Source organism: Oxyura jamaicensis, chromosome 4 (assembly GCF_011077185.1).
Source record: "Oxyura jamaicensis isolate SHBP4307 breed ruddy duck chromosome 4, BPBGC_Ojam_1.0, whole genome shotgun sequence".
Taxonomy (NCBI): Eukaryota; Metazoa; Chordata; class Aves; order Anseriformes; family Anatidae; genus Oxyura; species Oxyura jamaicensis.
The window spans coordinates 50,974,489-50,995,068 of NC_048896.1; the positions used below are offsets into that span (position 1 = coordinate 50,974,489).

The following is a 20,580-nucleotide window of genomic DNA, read 5'->3' on the forward strand; positions in this document are numbered from 1 at the left end:
AGCTTTGAGATGCACCCTTCTGACTCAAGCTCTCTGAACAAGCAAAAAGACACTTCATAGTTTCCCAGCACCCACAGAAATACATGATGTTGGCAGAATGTCCATCATTGCAGAATAATTGACTTTATATCAAAACAGGTTTTAGAAGACTGAAGAGTTTATTGGAATATCAAAGTTCTTGTTTGTTTTTAACGAGACACTAAACTTAAAACCTGTTGACTGTTTTACTAGACACATATAGATGAACACTATTATTACCTCATTCTACAAGAACGGTATGTTTCACTTGCCAGTCTCCAGGAAAGATCTGAGCATCATCCCTCGGTAGCATGAAAACAAAAATGTTATGTATGCGCTATCTACTGGCAGAGGACTAGGATGCATTCTTTCATACTTCAAGAAATTAGTTGTGTTTTTTGCTTAAAATTCTGGTTTGGTGTATGTGGCAAAAAAAAGCAGGTGATAGCAAGATACTTAAAGGAATATTTTCCCTAAAGTAAGTGAATTTCTTAAAAGTTAAATTGTTTTGCAGAGACAGTGATAGAATAAGGCATGTTTTTGATGGAAGATCAGGTAAGCTTGGGCTCCAGTCTACACTGGTTGTATGCATATCTTCAGATGGTATTTTAGAGATTTCAAATTCCCAGGTCTGCATTGTCTCCAAGGCTTGGGAAGCTTCATTTACTAAGGCTCCTGCAGTCTCCAAATGGTTCAGGAACACTTGAAAAATACATTTCTCAAAAGGATAGTAGAAGTTATTTCTATTTGGTAGATACATTTTGTATTGGAACAGAACAAAAAAAACCCCTAACACTAAAACTAATTCTGAGAATTGAAATGTACCCTTGATGCTAAGGAAGCTAACTATATTCTTGGCTGCATTAGGCCAAGCACTGCCAGCAGGTCAAGGGAAGTAATCCTTCCCCTCTACTGAGCACTGGTGGGACTACATCTGCAGTACTGTCCAGTTCTGGGACCCCTCACTACAACGGATCTCTAGGCATACTGGAAAGAGTCCAGCAGGGTCATACCAAGATGATTAAGGGTCTGGAGCATCTCTCCCATGAGGAGAGGCTGAGAGAGTTATAACTGTTCAGCCTGGGGGAAAAGGAGGCTCATCAATCTTATTGATGTGTACCTGAAGGTTACCTGAAGAGAGGATGCATTGAGGATGGAGCCAGGCTCTTTTCAGTGGTGCCCAGTGCCAGGACAAGTGGCAAAAAACACAAAATGGAAGAGAAGAAGTTCCCTCTAAACATTAGGAAGCACTTCTGTACTGTGCAGGTGACAGAACACTGTGGAGTCTCTTCCTTGGAGACTGTCAAAATCTGTCTGGACATGGTCCTGGGCAACCTGCTCTGCATGTCCCTCCTTGACCAGGGTGTTCGGACCAGATAACCTCCAGAGGATTTTTACCTCTTAACCAGTCTGCAATTCTGTGAAATGCCTTCGCTGAACGGATGTTGTCCAGCTTCAGGAAGGAACTGAATTTATACATTCATTTTCTTTTCCCATGATTACCCCTCAGGTTGTTATTTAAAAAATACAAAGGAAGACACACTTTAAAAAATGTTAAATGTACACAGGTTTGCAAAACTTAAGTTAATGTACTTTAGAATAATTTCTGATACCATCATGTATCTATTTTACAACTGAGCTGCGCAGCTAGCTACTCACCTTGTTACTAGTTCTTCTTCAGGCTTTTCTCGCTCTAAAAGGTGTTGGAAGTAGTTCTCCAAGGCTTGAGCAGTTAAAGTTTTCTTTAGGTATGGATAGTAGAGGGGATGCCGTGCTATAACACCTGTTAGGTATAATTAGCATTAGTTAGAATATGAGCTATTGAAACCAAATTGTTGTTATCCTTTCAAAACTGACTTGAAGTCATCCTCTCAACTGAAACTGTACATATGGATCCTCTTTAATGAGCTCCTGAATAAAGTAGCACGACAGCTTTCCCTCTGTCAGCAGAAAGATCATGAGGAGCACAATATGGAAGAAGGCTCCCAGACTACATGATATTAACCATTATTTTTCTGGATGCAAGTGGTCCCTGCCACTGGAAAACACCTAAAGAAAAACCAACAAGATACCAACGAACAACCCACATGCAGTTCTCTTCCCTTAAATGGCTTGCGTGATTTAGGAAAGCAATTGCAATTAACCATAACAAGGCATAATCTGATCAGCTGTGAGCATAGTGACTGAAGCTTTGGTTCTTGCCCCACTACTGATTAGGTGCAAGAAATTACAATTAAGTTTTTATTGCTGTAAGTATGCTTTGATAAGCTTTGGATAACTTTATGTTGAAGCCAAGGTTCCACAGCATGATCAGGAAAGCAGATTTGCGTCACAGATCTTTTTATCTGAGAACTTCAAAGTTAATTTCATCTCATAGGTCAAGTTTGCTGTTGTTCTTTAATAAAGGATTAGTTTATATCTGGGGAAGTCTATTAGCAATGTAGGCATCGTTTATGATCTGCAAATGATATACTGCAGTAATGGTCAACTACAAATTGAACAAGAAACAAAAACAAAAAAATCCTTCGTTCTTCAACCAAAAAAGGTTTCAAAAACAAGGACAAGAGAACTGTATTCCTTAAATATAAATGAACAAACTATCAGTTTTTTAGCATGACAGCTGATAGCAAATCAAATCCCAAACGCACCTTTTAATTCATACTGAGCTTTGAACACCACACGCTCTCATCTTCCAACAAGTAAGAGAGCCAATTGTTGCATGCAGAAGTAAGGAATAGAAGGAATTATTAAATAATGCAAGAAGCACCACAATCAAATGTAAAGACTTCACACTGAAATACACCATCTGTATTAACAATTTAATTAAAAACATTCTCTTACATGCAAGAACAACTTTGGTATTTCCTAACACTATTGATGTTCTAGCCCTACACGTTATAAAATTCACATGAGATATTACACATGTTCACACAACCAAGAGATTACATTACATAACAGATACAGGAAGTAGTAGCAACCAGCATGTAAAGAAACCTTAAAAAAAAAAAAAGCATCTCCTAACTTTGGGATGCTTCATCTTTGCAACCCTAACTGAAGCTTTGAAGTATGATAAAGATATTGTTTTATTACCCCAGATTTCAAACAGTTGCTGAACATAAACCTACAGATATTTCATCAGTAAAATCCTTGTTTTATATGGAATACATTTTCTTTGAGCACTGAGGCAATAAAATAATCAAGTTATGTAACAGATTTCCCCCAAATTAAAAAGAGCAGTTGATGCCTAACTCTTATTAGAAAGTCTCATATCACTTTAGAAAGAAATATAAATAAAAATACCTATGTTTGCAGAGTTGCCTTTGTCTCCACTTCTAGTATAGGCAAGATCTTCTAAGCGATAAGTATGAGGACCACTTGGCAGATCTATACAATATATGTAAAAAAAATAATACATCTGAATGATAGCTACAAATAACGGTACATTTTGAAGTAATTGCCTTTAAAGTATATGCGTTCGGCATTGTTTGTAGTACTTTCTCGAAAAAAATCAAAGCTTTCTTCCCGCTGGAACACCTACAGGACAAGTTGCAAGGCCAGAGCAAAATTCACAAAAATTGACCATTTTTAACCTTTCTTCTAAATCTCTTTTACCTTTATACACCTGAATACTGTGTCATGAATCCCCCCTTCCACTGCCCTTGAATATGAAAATTAATCTCCATTTTAACAACGTGGTATCCATGAAGGTGGCTTAGCAGCTACTTATCATTTCTTAACTAGCTGACAACTGTTTTCCCTTTAACACACAGATCTCTCTGCTTCCAATGCAGGTGGAAGACACATGCAGCTACTGATGTCTTGATAATGAGTTGTCTGTAGAAAACATTCACATTTTTAAAGTCCGTTTCAAGATAATGTGTCTCTCACTTTTATATGTGCTGCTTATTCAGTCGCATAGATGAAAGTGAGAAATTTCTTTCTCAAATAGCTAATTCTGTAAATATCTTGAGTGGTATATAAGAAAAGGTATTTCATGGTCATAAGTGCATACACTATAGGAAGGCAGTCTTGAATTTTCATTTTTATTTTTTAAACTTGTCTGGAAAATTAGACTTTCAAGTCTTCATGAACATTGAGTACCACTGCACTTTACTGAACACGAAGTATTATTTTTATCCATTTACCTCTCAGAAAATAAAGCAATCCCACTCATGCCCAGATCCAGAAATCCAATCTTGTTGAAACCTTAAACAAGGTTTGATGGTTTAGTTGCACACTACAGATGTCTTGCAATTCTTGATTAGTAAGTAGTAGGCTGCCACCACCAAACTTCTGTTCCCAAAAGGAGCAGTGCTCACCTTGCCACCAAGTTTCAGTTATTCACTGATGGCAGCTTAATACTGAAACCTGAAGCATAGGCAGAGAGAATCCAGGCATTTCCAACCTGTTTTGCTTCTGATCCAACTTTCCTCTGGTCATATCAGCTCTCCTGGCACGCCTGTGCCAATATCTGTAACAGATCCACCTACACTCTTGCTTTGCATGTAGAATTCCCATTAGAGTGAACATTCATACAACAGAAGTGGCATTCTTCCTGCTTTCTGTCACAGTTTCTGGCGAACAACTGTTGGTAGCAGCCACAAGAAGCAACTGACAAACATCTAAATTTGTCTTTTGTCTGTTTGTTTGTTTTTAAAAAAAAAGGAAAATTCAGCCCAGGCCATGCAGTCATCGCATTTTCAGTCTAACACATTAAAAACCTCAAACTTTGAGGAAGTGAAGTGATGGTCTTGAAAATCAAATATGTCGGACAACCTTCAATTGTCTGTAATTGCCTGTCAATGCCATTTGAAAATCCGTCCATCTTCCTTGTCTGTATCATTACTGCTTCTGCTGAGAATAGCAAACAACTGCTGTTTTTTGTTTAATTTTAGAGAGTAAAAGACCCAATGCTACGATGTTATGCTGTAGGTGCACCACATACGGATTACTGGCCAGAGGCACATTAAGAAGTATTCGCCAGTGTTAACAACACCTGTTAATTTAAATTCATCCTCAAGATGGATGTTTGAATTATACTATAATATAACACAGTGATAAATTCAATTTAAAGTGCACCTACTATTAAGGCATGGGTAGACGTGCGCTTTGTGAACTGTGGCAGGTAACGATGTAAACCCAGCCTCAGAAAAACAGTCATCACCTTCAACTCCTTTAGGTCTACAGAGAATTACCGAATCCTCATACAACTTGAAAGAGATTATAGCTTAGTCTAGCATAAGTTTCATGCATTACCAGTGAAGAATCATTGAAAATGGTAAAAATACACAATAAATGAGTTAACATAAGAGGTTTGTTAAGAGCTCAATGCTCAATCTTTTCCATATTCACTTCCATGAAAAAAGCATGCAGAAGTGTGCAATGAAACTTGCCAGGTAACATTGAAGGGTATATTTATTTATGTTTGAAGGTTATATTTATTTATGTAAGTGAGGAATATTATTTGTGATTAAAAATCTACATCAAAAGAGGATCTGAAAGAGTCCACTTAAGGCTCATTCCTTATTTTGAACAAGCCTATCGTACATTGTACACCATAGAAATAACTTTTTAAAAAGAAATAATTTTATTCAATCTGCAATTCAAACAAAAAGCGTTTGTTTAAAGGCTGAAATGTGATGGAGTTCCAACTAGATGTAGAAGTCATCAACATTTCTCACAAACAGTCTTTGACAGTCTCCATTTAAACAAAACTAGTTCAAGATAGTGTTCTGGTGTTCTCATTTATTGTTACCCTTATTGGTTTATCCTCCACGATCTGTTTATCAGGAAATTGTTTTCATTTAATAAACATCTTAAATCTACAGAAGAATTCTCTTCGAAGCTAGGGCAAACGGTAATTTCAAATTCCACCCTCCCAGAACCACATCTCGCAGCATTTTTGAAATCCATTTTCACATATTTCTCTTATCTGTTCAAAGACAACTAACAGTCCCTCACACTTGAGATAACCACAAAACCAAGGAAAATACTTCCCTCCTTACTAAATGCTGACAAATGTTTTAGCAGAAGTTACTTCTTTCACAGTCTAACCCATCTGCCTATTTCTCATGCATGTTGTCCATGCGTTAAGCCACATAAGTAGGTAAGTACTTTGTCACAGGCAGAAAACATTTCTATTTACAACTAAGGGCAAAAGTTTAGAGGTCTTTCTCAGGGGAATCAGAGCTCTGCTGACCCTCAAAACAGGAGTTTTGCCTGAATAAAGCTTGAAGAATTCAGTACTTAAATGCTGATGTCAGGCACCTCAGAAAGGTTTTTCGAATGGTAAGAAGGCATTTGAGAGCAACAAGAAGTCTAAGAGCTTTTTGTTTCTCCAATATTTAGCAATGCTGTCACCTTGAGATAAAAAATTAAAAAAAAAATAATAATCAGGAACTTTGCTAAGCTTTTGTTAAACACAGCAGTGACTTCCTACTCCTTAACTCACCCAGTCTGATGTTGTTAGTCTTCTACTGCCCTCATTGGAACTCCCAGATAGACATTTTGCTACGAACTTTGATTTGCAACAGATATAATCAAGAGGTGAAAACATACTGAAGACCTAAATTTATTTGTGGGTACAAAAAAAATTCATTGAAGTGATGTGTGAAAAGATCACACATCAGAAGAAAAAGAATTCATACACTGCAGATAGGCATTCGGTATCAGTGACTTCCAAATGACAAACAACCACACATGTATTTGAAAAATTCTCTACATAATATAGAACACCCCCAACTCACTCAGTTTGAAATTCTATACCAGTTTTGAGAAATACTACTCATCTGGAATAGGGAATAAATTATATGAATGAACCAAAATGTTACGATTAATTCTTTCTTAAAAAATAGATATTTTTTTTAAGTATACATGAATACCTGAATTACTTTCAGCATTAATATATTTAAGTATTTAGACAAATCTTTATTTTAAGTCAACTGATTTAGATTTGAAAGTATCTATTCAGAGCTTTATATTAATTATCTCATTTCTCTGATGAGCAAGAATTAACAATTCCCTTTTGGTCCAGACAGAATATTAAGGAGTCTGCTATAATGTTAGGACATACAGCATCTAGTCCTGACATCAGAAAGGATATGCAAAATCTTAAATGTCTAACAGTGTCTGCAATTCTTAAACTACCTAATACCTAGCTTCTCTGAACAACTTAGAGTAAACACGTCCTTTTTGTTGCAGACATTCTCACCTGCTCAGTTCATCTCACTGGTTTACCCTTCAAGTTTTTTCCTTTCCTTCTTCAGAGAAATTGATTAGGAAAGTCAAATAGGAACTATCATGAGGGATCATTATCCTAATATGTTTTCTTTTAAAGTTATTATTCCCAGATGGTCCCATTCTTGTTTATTTTATAAAGCCTGATTTATGTAATATAGATGAATTTATTTACCGAAATTACAAGGATCTGTATTTCTCCCTCCCTTCTGAACACAAGTATATTGATCTAAGATAAGACCAACTACTTCCAGGATTAAAAAAATTACTTTGCTGTGTATTTTGAAGCAATGTTTCAATTTCAAGTAGCATTAGAGTGTTTTCTTGGTTCTATGGCTTGGGTGTTTGTTTTTTTTTTTGACTAACAATTTACTTGATACAAATACGTTTTACATTGCTTGATGCTGATCTTCATCCTTCCTAAGAAAAGTAGTTTAAGTGTTTTGCAGAACGAATTAAAATGCATAGTATAAGGTAAAATATATTTCATGGACAAAATTTAGTACATGATTTTAAAGGACAAAGTCTGCAAATGATACATTGACAAAGAGAGGATGAACATACCTTTCAATTCACTGTCAATCTTGGGTGGATCACAGGAAACAGGTTCATCTGATGTAAATGTGAGATCCTCCTCAAATGTCTCAACATGCTGACCATTTAAAAATAAGTTGATCTGGAAAAAATACCCATTTCCAAATTGTTATATTAGACAGAAATCCAGTACAACACACAAATAAAGCATTTTTCTACTTAAGTATTTATCTGGCACATTTTTAGTAACAGCTTTGTAGATAAGTCACCTGCCTTTTAAAAAGTAAAAACAACAATGATCCATCCTAATCTTAAAAATATCTTTGCACAGGGAAGAAATCATAAAAAGCTACAGTGTGCTTTCATAATAGAATAAATTGAACATATTGCTGTAGTAGATCAAAGACCAAGAAATGAACTTTAGTATGGTAAAGTGACTGTTCTGTATGCTCTGTTGTAAGGAAAAAAATTAAGTGATTCTGTAGGGGAACACATACAATAGATGAATAGTTATGGCCTCTAGCTCTGGTAAGTCCATCTGATACAATATTTATGAAGTTTTGGGTAATTTAGCTTTGTACATTTTATTTCTGTGACTGCCCTGTTCCAACAGTTTTTCCCCTCAAAAGAAAATCTATTCCCACACCCCCACACTAAAGAAATAACTTTTCTCCTTCATTTCCTAACGGGAGATTTCTCAACCCTGCATCATTAAGCAGGTATAACCTCTATCAGTCAGGAATACAGGTGAATAGGTAGCATCAGAAACAAATTAATACAGGATATTTTATTTTTATGTTGAGATGAAACTATGAACTAAAAGATGCTATGCTGTTCATCTTGCATGATGAACATCAAGATGGAACATGGTAAATACGAGAGGAACTCTTTTTCCTCAACACCAAGAAATCTGGAAAAAAAAAATACAGCCTAAAGCATGCTATTTCATTAGCAATTCACCCACGTTGCAAGCAAAGGCTCCTCTGGTTACGTCATACAGCACAATCATGTAGAAAAATTAACTGCATCCACTTCATCTGCATTGGAGGATGCCAGTGGTAAATACTCAGGTGTACAGCCAGGTTACACCGCTACAGCAAACTAGTGTATACCAACTTGGCTGCAGCAGTTATTACCATTCCTTCTCAGCCCTCAGCAAATGCAAGATCATTTTTCTCAGCAGTCTGAGAACAATGTTATGAAAGAAAACAGCTAATAGCAACAAAGGCCACCAATACTTATCCAAGGAGAAGATAAAAATAAGTATTTCAGTATTTCAGTAAGTTCTTGCCTTCAGTAGGCTTGCTAGGATTCTTCTTCCCAATGAAAGTTCTAGGTTACATTTTAAACAAGAAAAAAGCACACTTGGAAAACAACTAATGTTTTCACTGTAAAACCACTAGTGACCTATGGTAAAATTGGGGCAATTGCATAAGAGCAGTGAAAACAACACACAACAAATGTGATATTGAATCCAACCTGAAATCCAGAAAAGTGTTATCAAACACAAAAACAAAAGAACCCACTGTGACAACATTAACATATCTGAAAATCTCCTTACGTGGTATTTTTGGTTTTAGGTCAAATATTAGGTTTATTTCAACAGAAATTCCAATCTAGAAAAGCAATTAATTCATACGTTATTTGCTCTGTAATCTCTAGCTAGACCTTTGCTGTTAATACCCAGCTAAAACTTTGAACCAAGGACTTGAATCACTTACACCACACTTTTACATAACCTTTGCTGCACTTCAACAGCAATACGTCACAGTATTTTCTTACTAGCATATCAGAGTGTTCATCAGATTAGTTACTTAGAGCAAGGATTTTGATCTTCTGTGTGGAAAAAGAGTAAGAGACACCACTTTCTTCCCCTACTGAATTAGGTTACTATTTAGTCTCAGCAGGCATTTTACTAATTCTGGAACACAATGCTAATTGATAATTTTACATTTAGTTTGATGAACAAAACAGCAGGCTAAACTTCCATGAAGATAATTTCATATTAAACTTGGCAAAGACAAGCCATTCAAAATGTAAACAGCAATAAAAATGACAAGTGTTTGAACTTCACAAAGCTGCACCAGGGAGCTTCTGGCCAGACATTAGGAAAAATTTATTTACCATGAGGGTGGGCAAACGCTGAAACAGACTTCCTAGAGACAGAGAGGTGGTTGATGCCCTATTCCAACCATCAGTGTTCGAGAGTCATTTGGATAACGCTCTCAATAACATGCTTCAACATCTGGTTAGCCCTGAAGTGGTCAGGTTGTTGGACTAGATGATATTTGTGGGTCTCTTCCAACTGAGCCCTTCTATTCTAACTTCTTCAAAACCAAGAAAGGGTCTGGTAATGCTTCTCCACCATCCACAGTTTATACACTTAGTTTTAATAACTGCACAACATCTCCTCTGTAAATCTAATCTTAAATTATTTCCCAGCAATGTAGAGTAGTGCTCAAAGAGAACTGTAACATTTGGCTTTATTTGTGCTAAGCACCATACATGTTAAAAAAATGAGACAGAAGCAGTCCTTACCTGAAATGCTTAGAATTTTTAAATACATTTTCTGTAATTCTTTTCAAAGTTTGTTAGTTGGTGTGTATATATATATATGCATATATATGTTGTATATATATATGCATATATATATATTGTTTTAAAGTTAACTGTGTTACGAGTTTTTCTTCCTCACTTGCTGCCTGTGCTCCTACGATTCCACTTTATCATACGAAGACTGTCACAGTACTCACTGTTGCTATCCAACACAGAACAACATTCTGTCCTTCAGTCACTTTTTCAGTTAGTGAATGAGAGAAAGCTCTTGCATCATTAGGATGCCTTAGCAGATGTACGCAATAGTTGAAAGTCAGTTAAAGGCCTCAGAAAAGGAAGAGCATATATGCATTTTTGTCTGCTGTCTCCCATTAAAATACTTAATTATCTAATGATATCCAGAAAAATGGGGACTGACATTTAAAACTCTGAACATTTTATATTTTCAGCAAAGCCAGTTTCTGCCTCTGCTTTATCTTGAAGACTTCAAACTACACATAGGTGTATGCATAATGGAAAGGAAGTAGGGCTCTAGCTTAATGTTTCCTCTTACACTGTACTTTCTCACCTAGGATTGCCCAGTTATCTGAACCATAGTGTTTCAAACCGCAAAAAACTGTGCTCCTATTCAGTTCATAAGAATACAGATAGATCTCATCCACAGGCTCCTCCACAATACTCATAACAGCACTGAAATGCCTGAGACTTTTTGTAATTTTATACTTTTTCCAATATAAGTAGAAGTCACTACTCCCATTTTTATAGACGGTATTCAGAAGGAAAAGGTCCAGCTGTGTTGATAAAATCTGTGTTAATCAGAGGAAGATCACTGATTTTAATGGTTCTTTCCAGTAGCATATATAAAGAATGGACTTGCATCAATTACAATGCAAGGTTGGCAAGTTCAACTGTTTTAAAATATTGTGTGAATAACATTAGTCTCTGGAAATAAATTTTTCAAATTTATCGGTATATTTTACAGTTTTAGGACTCAAAGTTGCTGAAGAAAATGCCAGTCAGCGTATTTTTTTTAAATGGCTTCAAAAGAAACAGAGCAGGCTTTAAAAAGTAGTAAACCTTACCTGGACATCGCTTTTGGGATAATGGAAGAAAAATGGCTTCAAAACTGGAGACCTAGACACACAAAACAAGAATCATAAATGCATTTAATCAGAAATCAATGAAAATATCAGATCATTTATCTTTAAGTTATTCATATACCTGGAAAACACTTGGAAAATTAAAAGCTATTTAGCCATGATTAGCAATCATTTTCTAAACCATTTTGGAAAGTCCAAGAAATGCAGAAATTCCTTAAATTTTATTATTAAGAAAACAAGACTTTGATTTAAAATAAATAAATAAATAAAAAATCACTTACACTCTAGGGCGCCCTCCAACTATTCCAGTGAGTCCGGGTGCTGGAAATTGAAAAGAAATGCACAAAAATAACTGTTAAAAACATCTTCAGAACACCAGAAGCTTATAGCTTAACATAATTTGAATTATTCCTATAATGCAGATTTAATAAATACTAGGCAACATCTGGCAAGTTACGAATGGTATCAGATTAATACAACCAAACATTTTATACAGCAGTGAAAAGGGCAAAATGTGTAAAAATTACTGTGACTTAAAATAAAAACACATGTTTCAAAAGGTGCAAATCAAACTATTTTGGAGAACCACCTGAAGATTTTTCCTTTTTTTTTTTTTTTTTTTAATGCCAGTTTCAGTCAGGTAGCCTGCATTTGGTAGAAGAACAACTTAGTCAGGGGGTTGGGGTGGTGGTGGTGTTTTGTTCACTTTTAAAGAAAACACAGAAACAACCCTGACCCACTCCATATACTTGTTTAGTATGGCTTTATTAGATTTACTATTTCAGATGCATCTCTTGAGCATTTTCATTGACTAATGTAGCTGGTTTTGCAGTACTCTGTACCCTAGATGTCATTCTCTCTTTAATACATAGGTAATTTTGGAGCTTAAGACATTATTACTGATTTACTGCAAATCTAGGATCATATATTGGTCAAACTCATCTATTCTCAACATCAGGTTGCCAGACTTTACTGCCATTAAACCCACCTAACAGATCACTATTTCTGAAGGAAACAGTTCTGCTCTCCCTAGCATAGCTTCTGGCTCTTCTGTCTGACATGAACCACACGCACGCATGATACATCAGAGATCCGTACAGAACTGCAGGGGAAGGAAAGGGTAAAGTGAGTACGGTAAGTCTAGGAACTAACAAGTGTGTAAGCAGACCCCTAGAGATAAATGCTGTGGAAAGCCACCCACACAGTACATTTACCCAACTTAATCCTGGCTAACACAGGTTCACTTTGCATCATGCTTCTTTCAGGTGTAAATTCTCTCCACCTGTGCTCCAAACAGACCAAATGCCACGCAATCACACTGTTGGGGTACTAAGCCTTGCACCAACAACCTCCACCTCTCAGCAAGCTGTCTTAGCTTGGATTCAGTGCTGTGGTAATACAGACATATTACAGTAGCGGCACTGGTTGGTGCAACACAGCATAGGTCCAGAATACAGAGTCTAGCCATATCCACATTCACCAGATGAGTGATTTCCTTGAAACAGTGTTTAGTAAGATGCTTTATTCAAGTCTCTGAAAAGACATGCAATCACAGTCCTTGCCTTGATTGCACTGTTCCAGAGAGATGTATTTTGATACTATGAAAAATTAAATTCAGCGCACATTTGAGTGACTGATTCAGAGATGGTTGATTACAGTACATAAGTCTTAAAGTTACAGAAGAGATCTCTTGCCTGAAGCTAGTCCATAGTAGCTCTGTAAGCTTGGCCATTATGCTACTGCAGTACTTGCAAATTACAACTAGAATTAGTTCACAGGATAACCGTATTTCACTATCTTCAACTAGAGGCTGGAAATAAAAACAAAAAAACAGCAAGCTTTAGGTGGTGATATATGAGAACAATCTGAAGGGATTGGTTAGTATCAACTCCCCTCTCTGCCTCAAAAAAAAAAAACAAAAAACAAAAAACACACAAGTTTTTCTAGTACAGGAAAAAATGTCTCTATCAAAAAAAGCCATGAATAACCACCTCTCTACCCAAAGCCTGCTGCAAAGAACACGGCAGTGGATAGAATAGGAACTAACCCCTTACATTACAGTTACATAATGATGCAGGGAAGATTCAGCCCTCCACATATTACCTTTGTGATCTTTCAAGCAGAAAATTGCCATTCAACATTAAAAACTAACTGGGTTATTTTACTGATGGACTTATGCTCCTAATTTGTTTATTTAGGTTGTTGAGGGAGGAGGCGGAATATGGTAAGGTCATGTTGAACATAGGTTCAGAAAGTTAATTTAAATTATCTGTGGATAGTCACATGGCTCACTTCCTGCTAGGCAGCTGAACTGCTCATTAAGGGTAACAGATTTTGCTCCAAAATATATTTCAGCTTCCTGAAAAATCTTAAAGAAAGCTATTCACTTGCCTGCTCTCATACAATGGAACTCAGCTTCTACAATGAAACAGTTCTCTAAAAACTAGTAAGAAAATGATCCACCTAAAAACATCAACTACTCACACCTTGAGGCTACAATAACCTTGTACTGCTACTTGCTGTTATTAGTCTTGCAAACTTCTACAGCACAAAAGCTTATGTAACAGCAGATTCGTCTGTAAACACATTACAGCTACCCCTGCACATAAATGCAATTGCAAAGATACAACATTATTCATTTCTATCTTACAATTATTCAATTCATTGTTCATGTTAACGTAAGTAAGTTAGGAGCATATATGATTTTTTTTCCTATATAGGGGTGTATGTAACTCCTATTCCTCTTCTCTTCAGGCAAAGAAGAGGAACCAAATCTTAAAATTGATCATGGCTTATGACTAGTGATTTGTTATTTGTGTAAACAGATCACACTAGAGCTCAAAACCTCACCTGCATTTCAGGGCTTCAATCCCTATCATGTTTCTCAAGACTGAAAGAAGGCAATGGAAGGGTAACCACAACTCTGTAAGAGCACACTTACTGCTGTGGCCAGACATATTTCTCCTGAGTTACTTACAAATTCTTCAGATCAACTGTTGTCACAAGACACTTTCCAGGTGTTTTTTTTTTTTTTTTTTTTTTTAAATATACTTGTGCTGTACTTCACGCTTGCTTGGTTGGTTACTTCAGCATCTGTGCAGATGCTCTCCCTCCTTCCTTTCTGGAGGAAGGTCTATCTCAAATAAAATGAGGTACGAGTAATTTGTCATAGTTGTAGAGAACACCCATCAGGCTGCACCATCAAGTAGATAAGATCTTCAGCTAAATTGAAGTTGTTGATCTCCTTTCCCGGAAACTTTACATGAGCACCTTCTGTTATCGGAACCCCATTCATTAGTCCCTCAAGGCAGATATCTGGTGGCAGATAAGGTATCACTAAGCATGGTGTCATCGTATCTGCCTCCAGTCATCCACTTGAACAAGACCTTTCACTTGAAGCTGACTAACAACTCACTATCAGTATCTGGCTTCCGTGCCTCAGAACAGCACAAAATTCACATCAAAAAGGAGCTGAATGCCTTTCAGTTCACGAAACAGTTGGAGTCCTTTTTAATCCATCTATATTCTGTTCATGTTCATCTGTGGGTATAGAATTTGCCTGGTATAATTGTCATACTGAATATGATACTTATTTTGTCTCAAGGGTCTGATCAGGTAGCCTGCCACGTAGAGGAACATTTTCCCTCATATGCCTGAGGACCTAGCCTGACACTGAATATTCCTCAGGTGACTGAATATTTAAAATCAGTGAGTCAGTATTAGAGATTATGCCACTTAAGTTCCACTGATTTCATTAACTCCTAAATATATGGCATGATTGGAGAAGTGTCTGGCACTACATCCACTAAATTTACTTCTTTCTAGGTGACTAAATACTGGGTTAGTACCCTTCCTTTGGGTATCGGTGCTTAAAAAGGTTTGAATCTATAAATAAACAATCAATTATTATCCAACAAATCCTGCTCTTCTGTTGATCTGTGTAAATCTTTGCAGTATTACCCTGTCTTTTCACTTTGACTCCTTCTTCCAGCCTATGTTCAATGTTATGAATTTTCAGCCCAACTACCTTAGAAAAAAGTCATCCTCTTTGTGTACACGTTTTATATTTATCAATGTTTTTCTTTTGTGTTCATGATTCTCCAGTATACCTGCAAGCTAGATTTTGGGCCCAATGGACAGTTTCTTCCAAATATGAAGAACCTCGAGTATGTCAAAGTATACTAACACTCCCTCTCCACCCCTATGTGATTCAGCAGCAGTATGCTGACGGATGTGCACGTAGGCAACACGAGGTGAAGTCCACTTAAGATATGCTTCTTAATACAAGAGTTCCATCATTTCTGATTCCCTCTGCATGTTTGCACTCCTCACCTGCCTCTGTGTTTATTTTCTCACCCAACAGAACTTAAAGAAGGTTACCTTGCAAATACCAATACTTTTAAAGCTCATGTGTTTGAAAAGTTTCCAAATAATTTCATGAACACTGGTATCACAAAAAGAATACCATGACTTACAAAAATTACATCCATCTGTGACCATCCTCCTCACTGTTTGTCACACGTTCTTCTCTCCTCCCCTGCACCACCTCTAATTTTCATGCAAGCATTTGAGGGAGTGGATCCACTGAAAACCAGCCCTGGCAATAACGAGCACTTAACACAGGCCCAAAGGAACACCTCTTTCAACATGTGTAACTGCCACATTCTAAGATATTCTAATGCATGCCACAGATATGACACCCTGTAAGACACCCATGGCAGAAAAAGCTTCTGTTGCAACCTGCAATTAGAGAGAAATCTGCAGCAAAACAACCTTCATTAATTACAGCTCTCATAACACCCCACTGGATTTTCTGATGGTAGGATAGCCTTATTATTTTGCCCTCTTTAATCGTTGTTCTGCCCTATTAAAAACCTACCTTAAAGCCCACACCTAAATTTGGTTTATTTTTTTTTATCCTTTACTCTTGTAAAAAATACTATTTCTGCACAATTCTGTGTATTTTTCAACAGCATAAAACATTACACAATATATGAAAGATGCTATACTGCATGACATTTTTTGTAAAATGCTTTGGAGAAAAAAAAAGCATTAAAACGGTCTGAATAGTGGAAGTCTAAAAGCTTTAAGTAATTTAAATTCAAAAGGTGACACTTCTTTCCTTGAAACTTCACTGAGTTCCAGAAGATAATCTTGTCTCATGTTCAACAACATATATTTTTTGACCTTAAACTTTTTGTCCCTCATTTTTCTGGTGATTGAATTAGCTCAACCAAAAGCTTTTTAATGTATTTACTCCATATTCTAAGGAATTATATACGTGGCATATATTTGTAACTCCACTGTTCCTACAATATAGTTAAGTACAAAATACATACTTCTGCAATGTGGTCAATTATACATTCTAATTATTTTATGTCCACCAAATACAGCAGATACACTATCTTCTGCAATGTTATTCACAAACAAAAAGAGACAGGGCCTGCAATAAACTGCTAGGACTAGGACATTTCTTAAGTATCTTCCAACACACTTATGAGATCAGTCATAATATTTACATACACTCAAGCACTTTAGAATCTCAAGTTGTATTAACCAGCTGTCATCTTAGTGTCAAACTCCGGTCATTTCAATGTGAAATAAGGGTCAGCACATGATTTTAGCTATTAATAAAACATTTCTTAGCTACTGAACTATGAAACTGTACATGTCAGTTTCCCTCATCAAGGCTCTTCTTAAGCCTCTTCTATGCCAGGCTTTATTCAGAATAATTACACAAATTTAAAAAACAAAACAAAAACAAAAAACAATACAAAATACATCACAACAATAAAAAATGTTTAAATTCTAACCATAAGGTTGATTGGACTGTATGTGATTTTCACTGATACTTTCACTGAACAGTACAACAGTACTGAACCTGGTCTCTGGCTAACTACCTTTTATGAAGCGAGGATGCATTTCTATAAACTGGGCTATGCAGAACTGTGCTGAACTCCCAGAAGCTACTACAGACTTAAAAATCTGAGCCAATGCATCTCAGATTCTTCGCCACAAAGGATAAAACATAGAACAAGAAACCAGCTCTAAAACCCCGCACACAATTAAGACTCAACAGTAAAGACAAACTTATTTTTCAGGAGACCACACATGCATTAAAAATCAAACAAAATTGCTGTTATGTTAAAGAAACATCAAAGTATTGGGAAATAAAACCTAGTAAACTGAAAGCATTATTTCACCAATTGGAAGTTTAGCAATCTCGGGTGCTACTTGTAAAAAAGATAAGATTGTTTTCTTTTAATGCTAAGTATTGCTTTAAGCCCTTTAAACGTGCATAATCCAAATGAGAACTGATTAAGTGTTTAAACTGGCAAACTAAATACCAGGCTCAAGAGAAGTTTACAGTGAAAGCGTTCCATCCCAAACAGAAAATAAACAATAAATCTCTCTAACGTATGGCATGTCTATATACAGTTACTTCAGATACTTCTCTAGACTTAATCTCATCTGCAATTTGAATAATATGAACAAGATACTTGTACTTCAGAACAGTAAGCACTGTTCAAGTATGCTCATGTGCCTCAGTGGTCTTCAATAAAAACAATGGCAATTTAAAACACATTAGTAAAAAAAAAAGTTACAAGATAGCTATAAAAATCCTAGTTTTCTTTATTATGTAGGCTTATTTATTTATTTTTAATGCCACCTTACCAAACTTCTCTCTTGCAGATCTAACACCTTGTATATATTGCAGAGCACAAAACCACAAGAGCTTCAGCCCATTCCAACGTATAAAAAAATACATTTTTTCTTTCTGACACTGAGAATGAGAATTCATAAGAAAGAGGGAATTTCAAACCAGCACACTGCTTTGGGATGGTTGTCTTTCTACTGATTTTCTGAAATGGAAATCTTACCATGAAGGGGAAAAAATAAACAGCAACTCAAAACTGATCAAAAATTATACAGCTCTCCTTTAACGAGGCTTAAGTTTTATTACCCTTTCTATATACAAATACACAAAAATATCAAATCCAAAATATTTTAAAGTAATCAAAGTTGCAGAAATGAGTCAAAATAAAAGAAATACTGACATTAAGGCTTAAGATTCATTACGACAACTAAAAGCATGTCTGACACAAGATAGAGCGCACAGTTTTCAGTCTTTGCTGTGAAGCATTATGAAGATAATTCCTCAACAACATTCCGGCAGTATGCCTTTTAATCACAGCAAGAATTTATTTTCATCTTGCTTGTATTCCCTGCAAAGACTGAGAAATTAACTGAAAATTCCCTTGAAAATTTCATTGGGCAAAGAGTTCAAAACGTTTTGACAGAAGTGATTTAAATTTAGCCTAAGTGAAAGCCACCAGAACTATGTTTTTAGTGCTAGCCACTAATTAATTTACTACCTCTATTAACTACAATTTTAAATTCTCATATTATAGTATTATTACCAAACTAAAACTACCTACCAAGTCTAGCTCAAGGCGCCACAAGAAGTGACTAACAGGCTGAAGCAACCTGGACTGACAGCGTTCCTGGATTTCATCGCAAAAGATACTGCTGACAAACACCACTGAATTTAAGAGCCTGGGTTTGACACTGCCTTCCTCTAAAGATATGAGTATTAAACCAAAACAAACCAAAAAAAAAAAAACAAAAAAACTCATGGACTAGAGAAGGAGCTCTTAGGACTCCCCATCCTTATTCTGACCTATTAAAGTTCCTCTCTCTCTAGCATTCTTACAGGGAAAGCAGAACCAAAGATCCTGACTGAAGTTCTTTTGTGGTCATGCTTCCTTCTACTACCTCAGGAAACCATCTATACAGCAGACAGACTACCTTGCAATGTTACTGCACTACAAAGCTTTGCCGGTCATGTTTACATTGCTTTCTAAAGACTCCTGGATGAAAGGTGGTATATATTAAAATTATCTGTACAACTGTCCACACATTACAGAGGAACAAACACCAAATTGCTGCGAGAAAAGAATAAAGTTATAAACAATGCTGCACAATCACTAGATACAGTCCAAGTAGATGAGGAAAACTTTCTAGTTGTGTTTGGTTCCCCCCCCCCTTTTTGTCCAGTACAGACCAAATGGATCTTGTTTTCTAAGGTCACTCTCGAAACATCCAAAAAAAAATTCTGAATTAAGTGTTTTAGTTCAAGTGACATCATCCTGCAATTCAGCAATTCCTCCTTTTGCTGAAAATGCCTACAAAAAGAAGATGTAAGGTGTTTGTCCCTGCCCACCCCCCAAGTCAGTCACCCTTATCATCACTACCTGTCCTCCTGGAAGACACGTAAGAGCTCAGGGGCCCATGACAAAGCTGGTAATCATTGAAACCCAGAGCTTTGTTGCTTAAGGTGCAAGTGTGTACTTCTTTATAAGAAAGATACATGCTTAAAACCTCAATTATGCAGCTCCACAACTGCCACCATTTCAGTAGAATGAACTCATTCCATACATACATACACAGACCTATGTGGGACGTGCAAAACCACACCTGATAGGCATGCTCCACCCACGTAAGAGGCAGCATCCACAGCTATTTTCATTTAATGCCCAGCAAGAGAAAGCGAAGCAGCACCATATAAAATAAGCCTCAGGAGTTCGTGCACTCCATGGACACTCCTGCCCTTGAGTGAAACAGAGGGGGGGAGAAGCTTGGGGTAAAGGGGTAAGAAGCTATGAACATCAGGTCCTGCTATTACAGAATTCACCTACGGGAACATCAATCTGAGTTCTGGATTTTGTTCTCAACATCACTTGTACATCTGTCCAACAAAAGATCAAATTTAAGTCTGGTTAATGGACCCGTCTGGTTTAGAATACTTAAGCAGCAGGCATTCCTTGTTCTGCTCTCCACAGCATGTTCTGGCAGCCTACACCACTGTCAGAAACTAAGCATCAGAAGATGATTCACTGATTAGTACACTACTAGTAAACGTCTGGCAGTGTTGCATTAATTATTCTCTTTAGAGAGATTAAGCAAAAAAAAAAAAAAAAGATGCTTCAAAACCACTACCTTAGGAGTATTCCACATCAACAAGCAGCCCACTAAATATATTAAATCTCAAATCTGGCTCTTCTCTACACATGCAGTTTATGTGTGCAGGTAATGTGGAAATCTGCTACATCACAACAACTGAAAGAATTGACTG

The 20,580-nt window shown here is 36.5% G+C and overlaps 1 protein-coding gene across 1 annotated transcript in view; it reads right to left on the reverse strand.

Moving 5' to 3' along the window:
- Window positions 1–20,580, reverse strand: part of LOC118167193 — a 59,767-nt gene that overhangs the window by 7,129 nt on the left and 32,058 nt on the right. The window contains exons 15-19 of the mRNA XM_035326446.1: window positions 11,726–11,765; window positions 11,427–11,478; window positions 7,819–7,930; window positions 3,319–3,402; window positions 1,678–1,801 (exon numbers count right to left, since the gene is read on the reverse strand). Of these exons, the coding sequence (XP_035182337.1) occupies window positions 1,678–1,801; window positions 3,319–3,402; window positions 7,819–7,930; window positions 11,427–11,478; window positions 11,726–11,765 (412 nt within the window). The remainder of the gene's footprint in view (window positions 1–1,677; window positions 1,802–3,318; window positions 3,403–7,818; window positions 7,931–11,426; window positions 11,479–11,725; window positions 11,766–20,580) is intronic.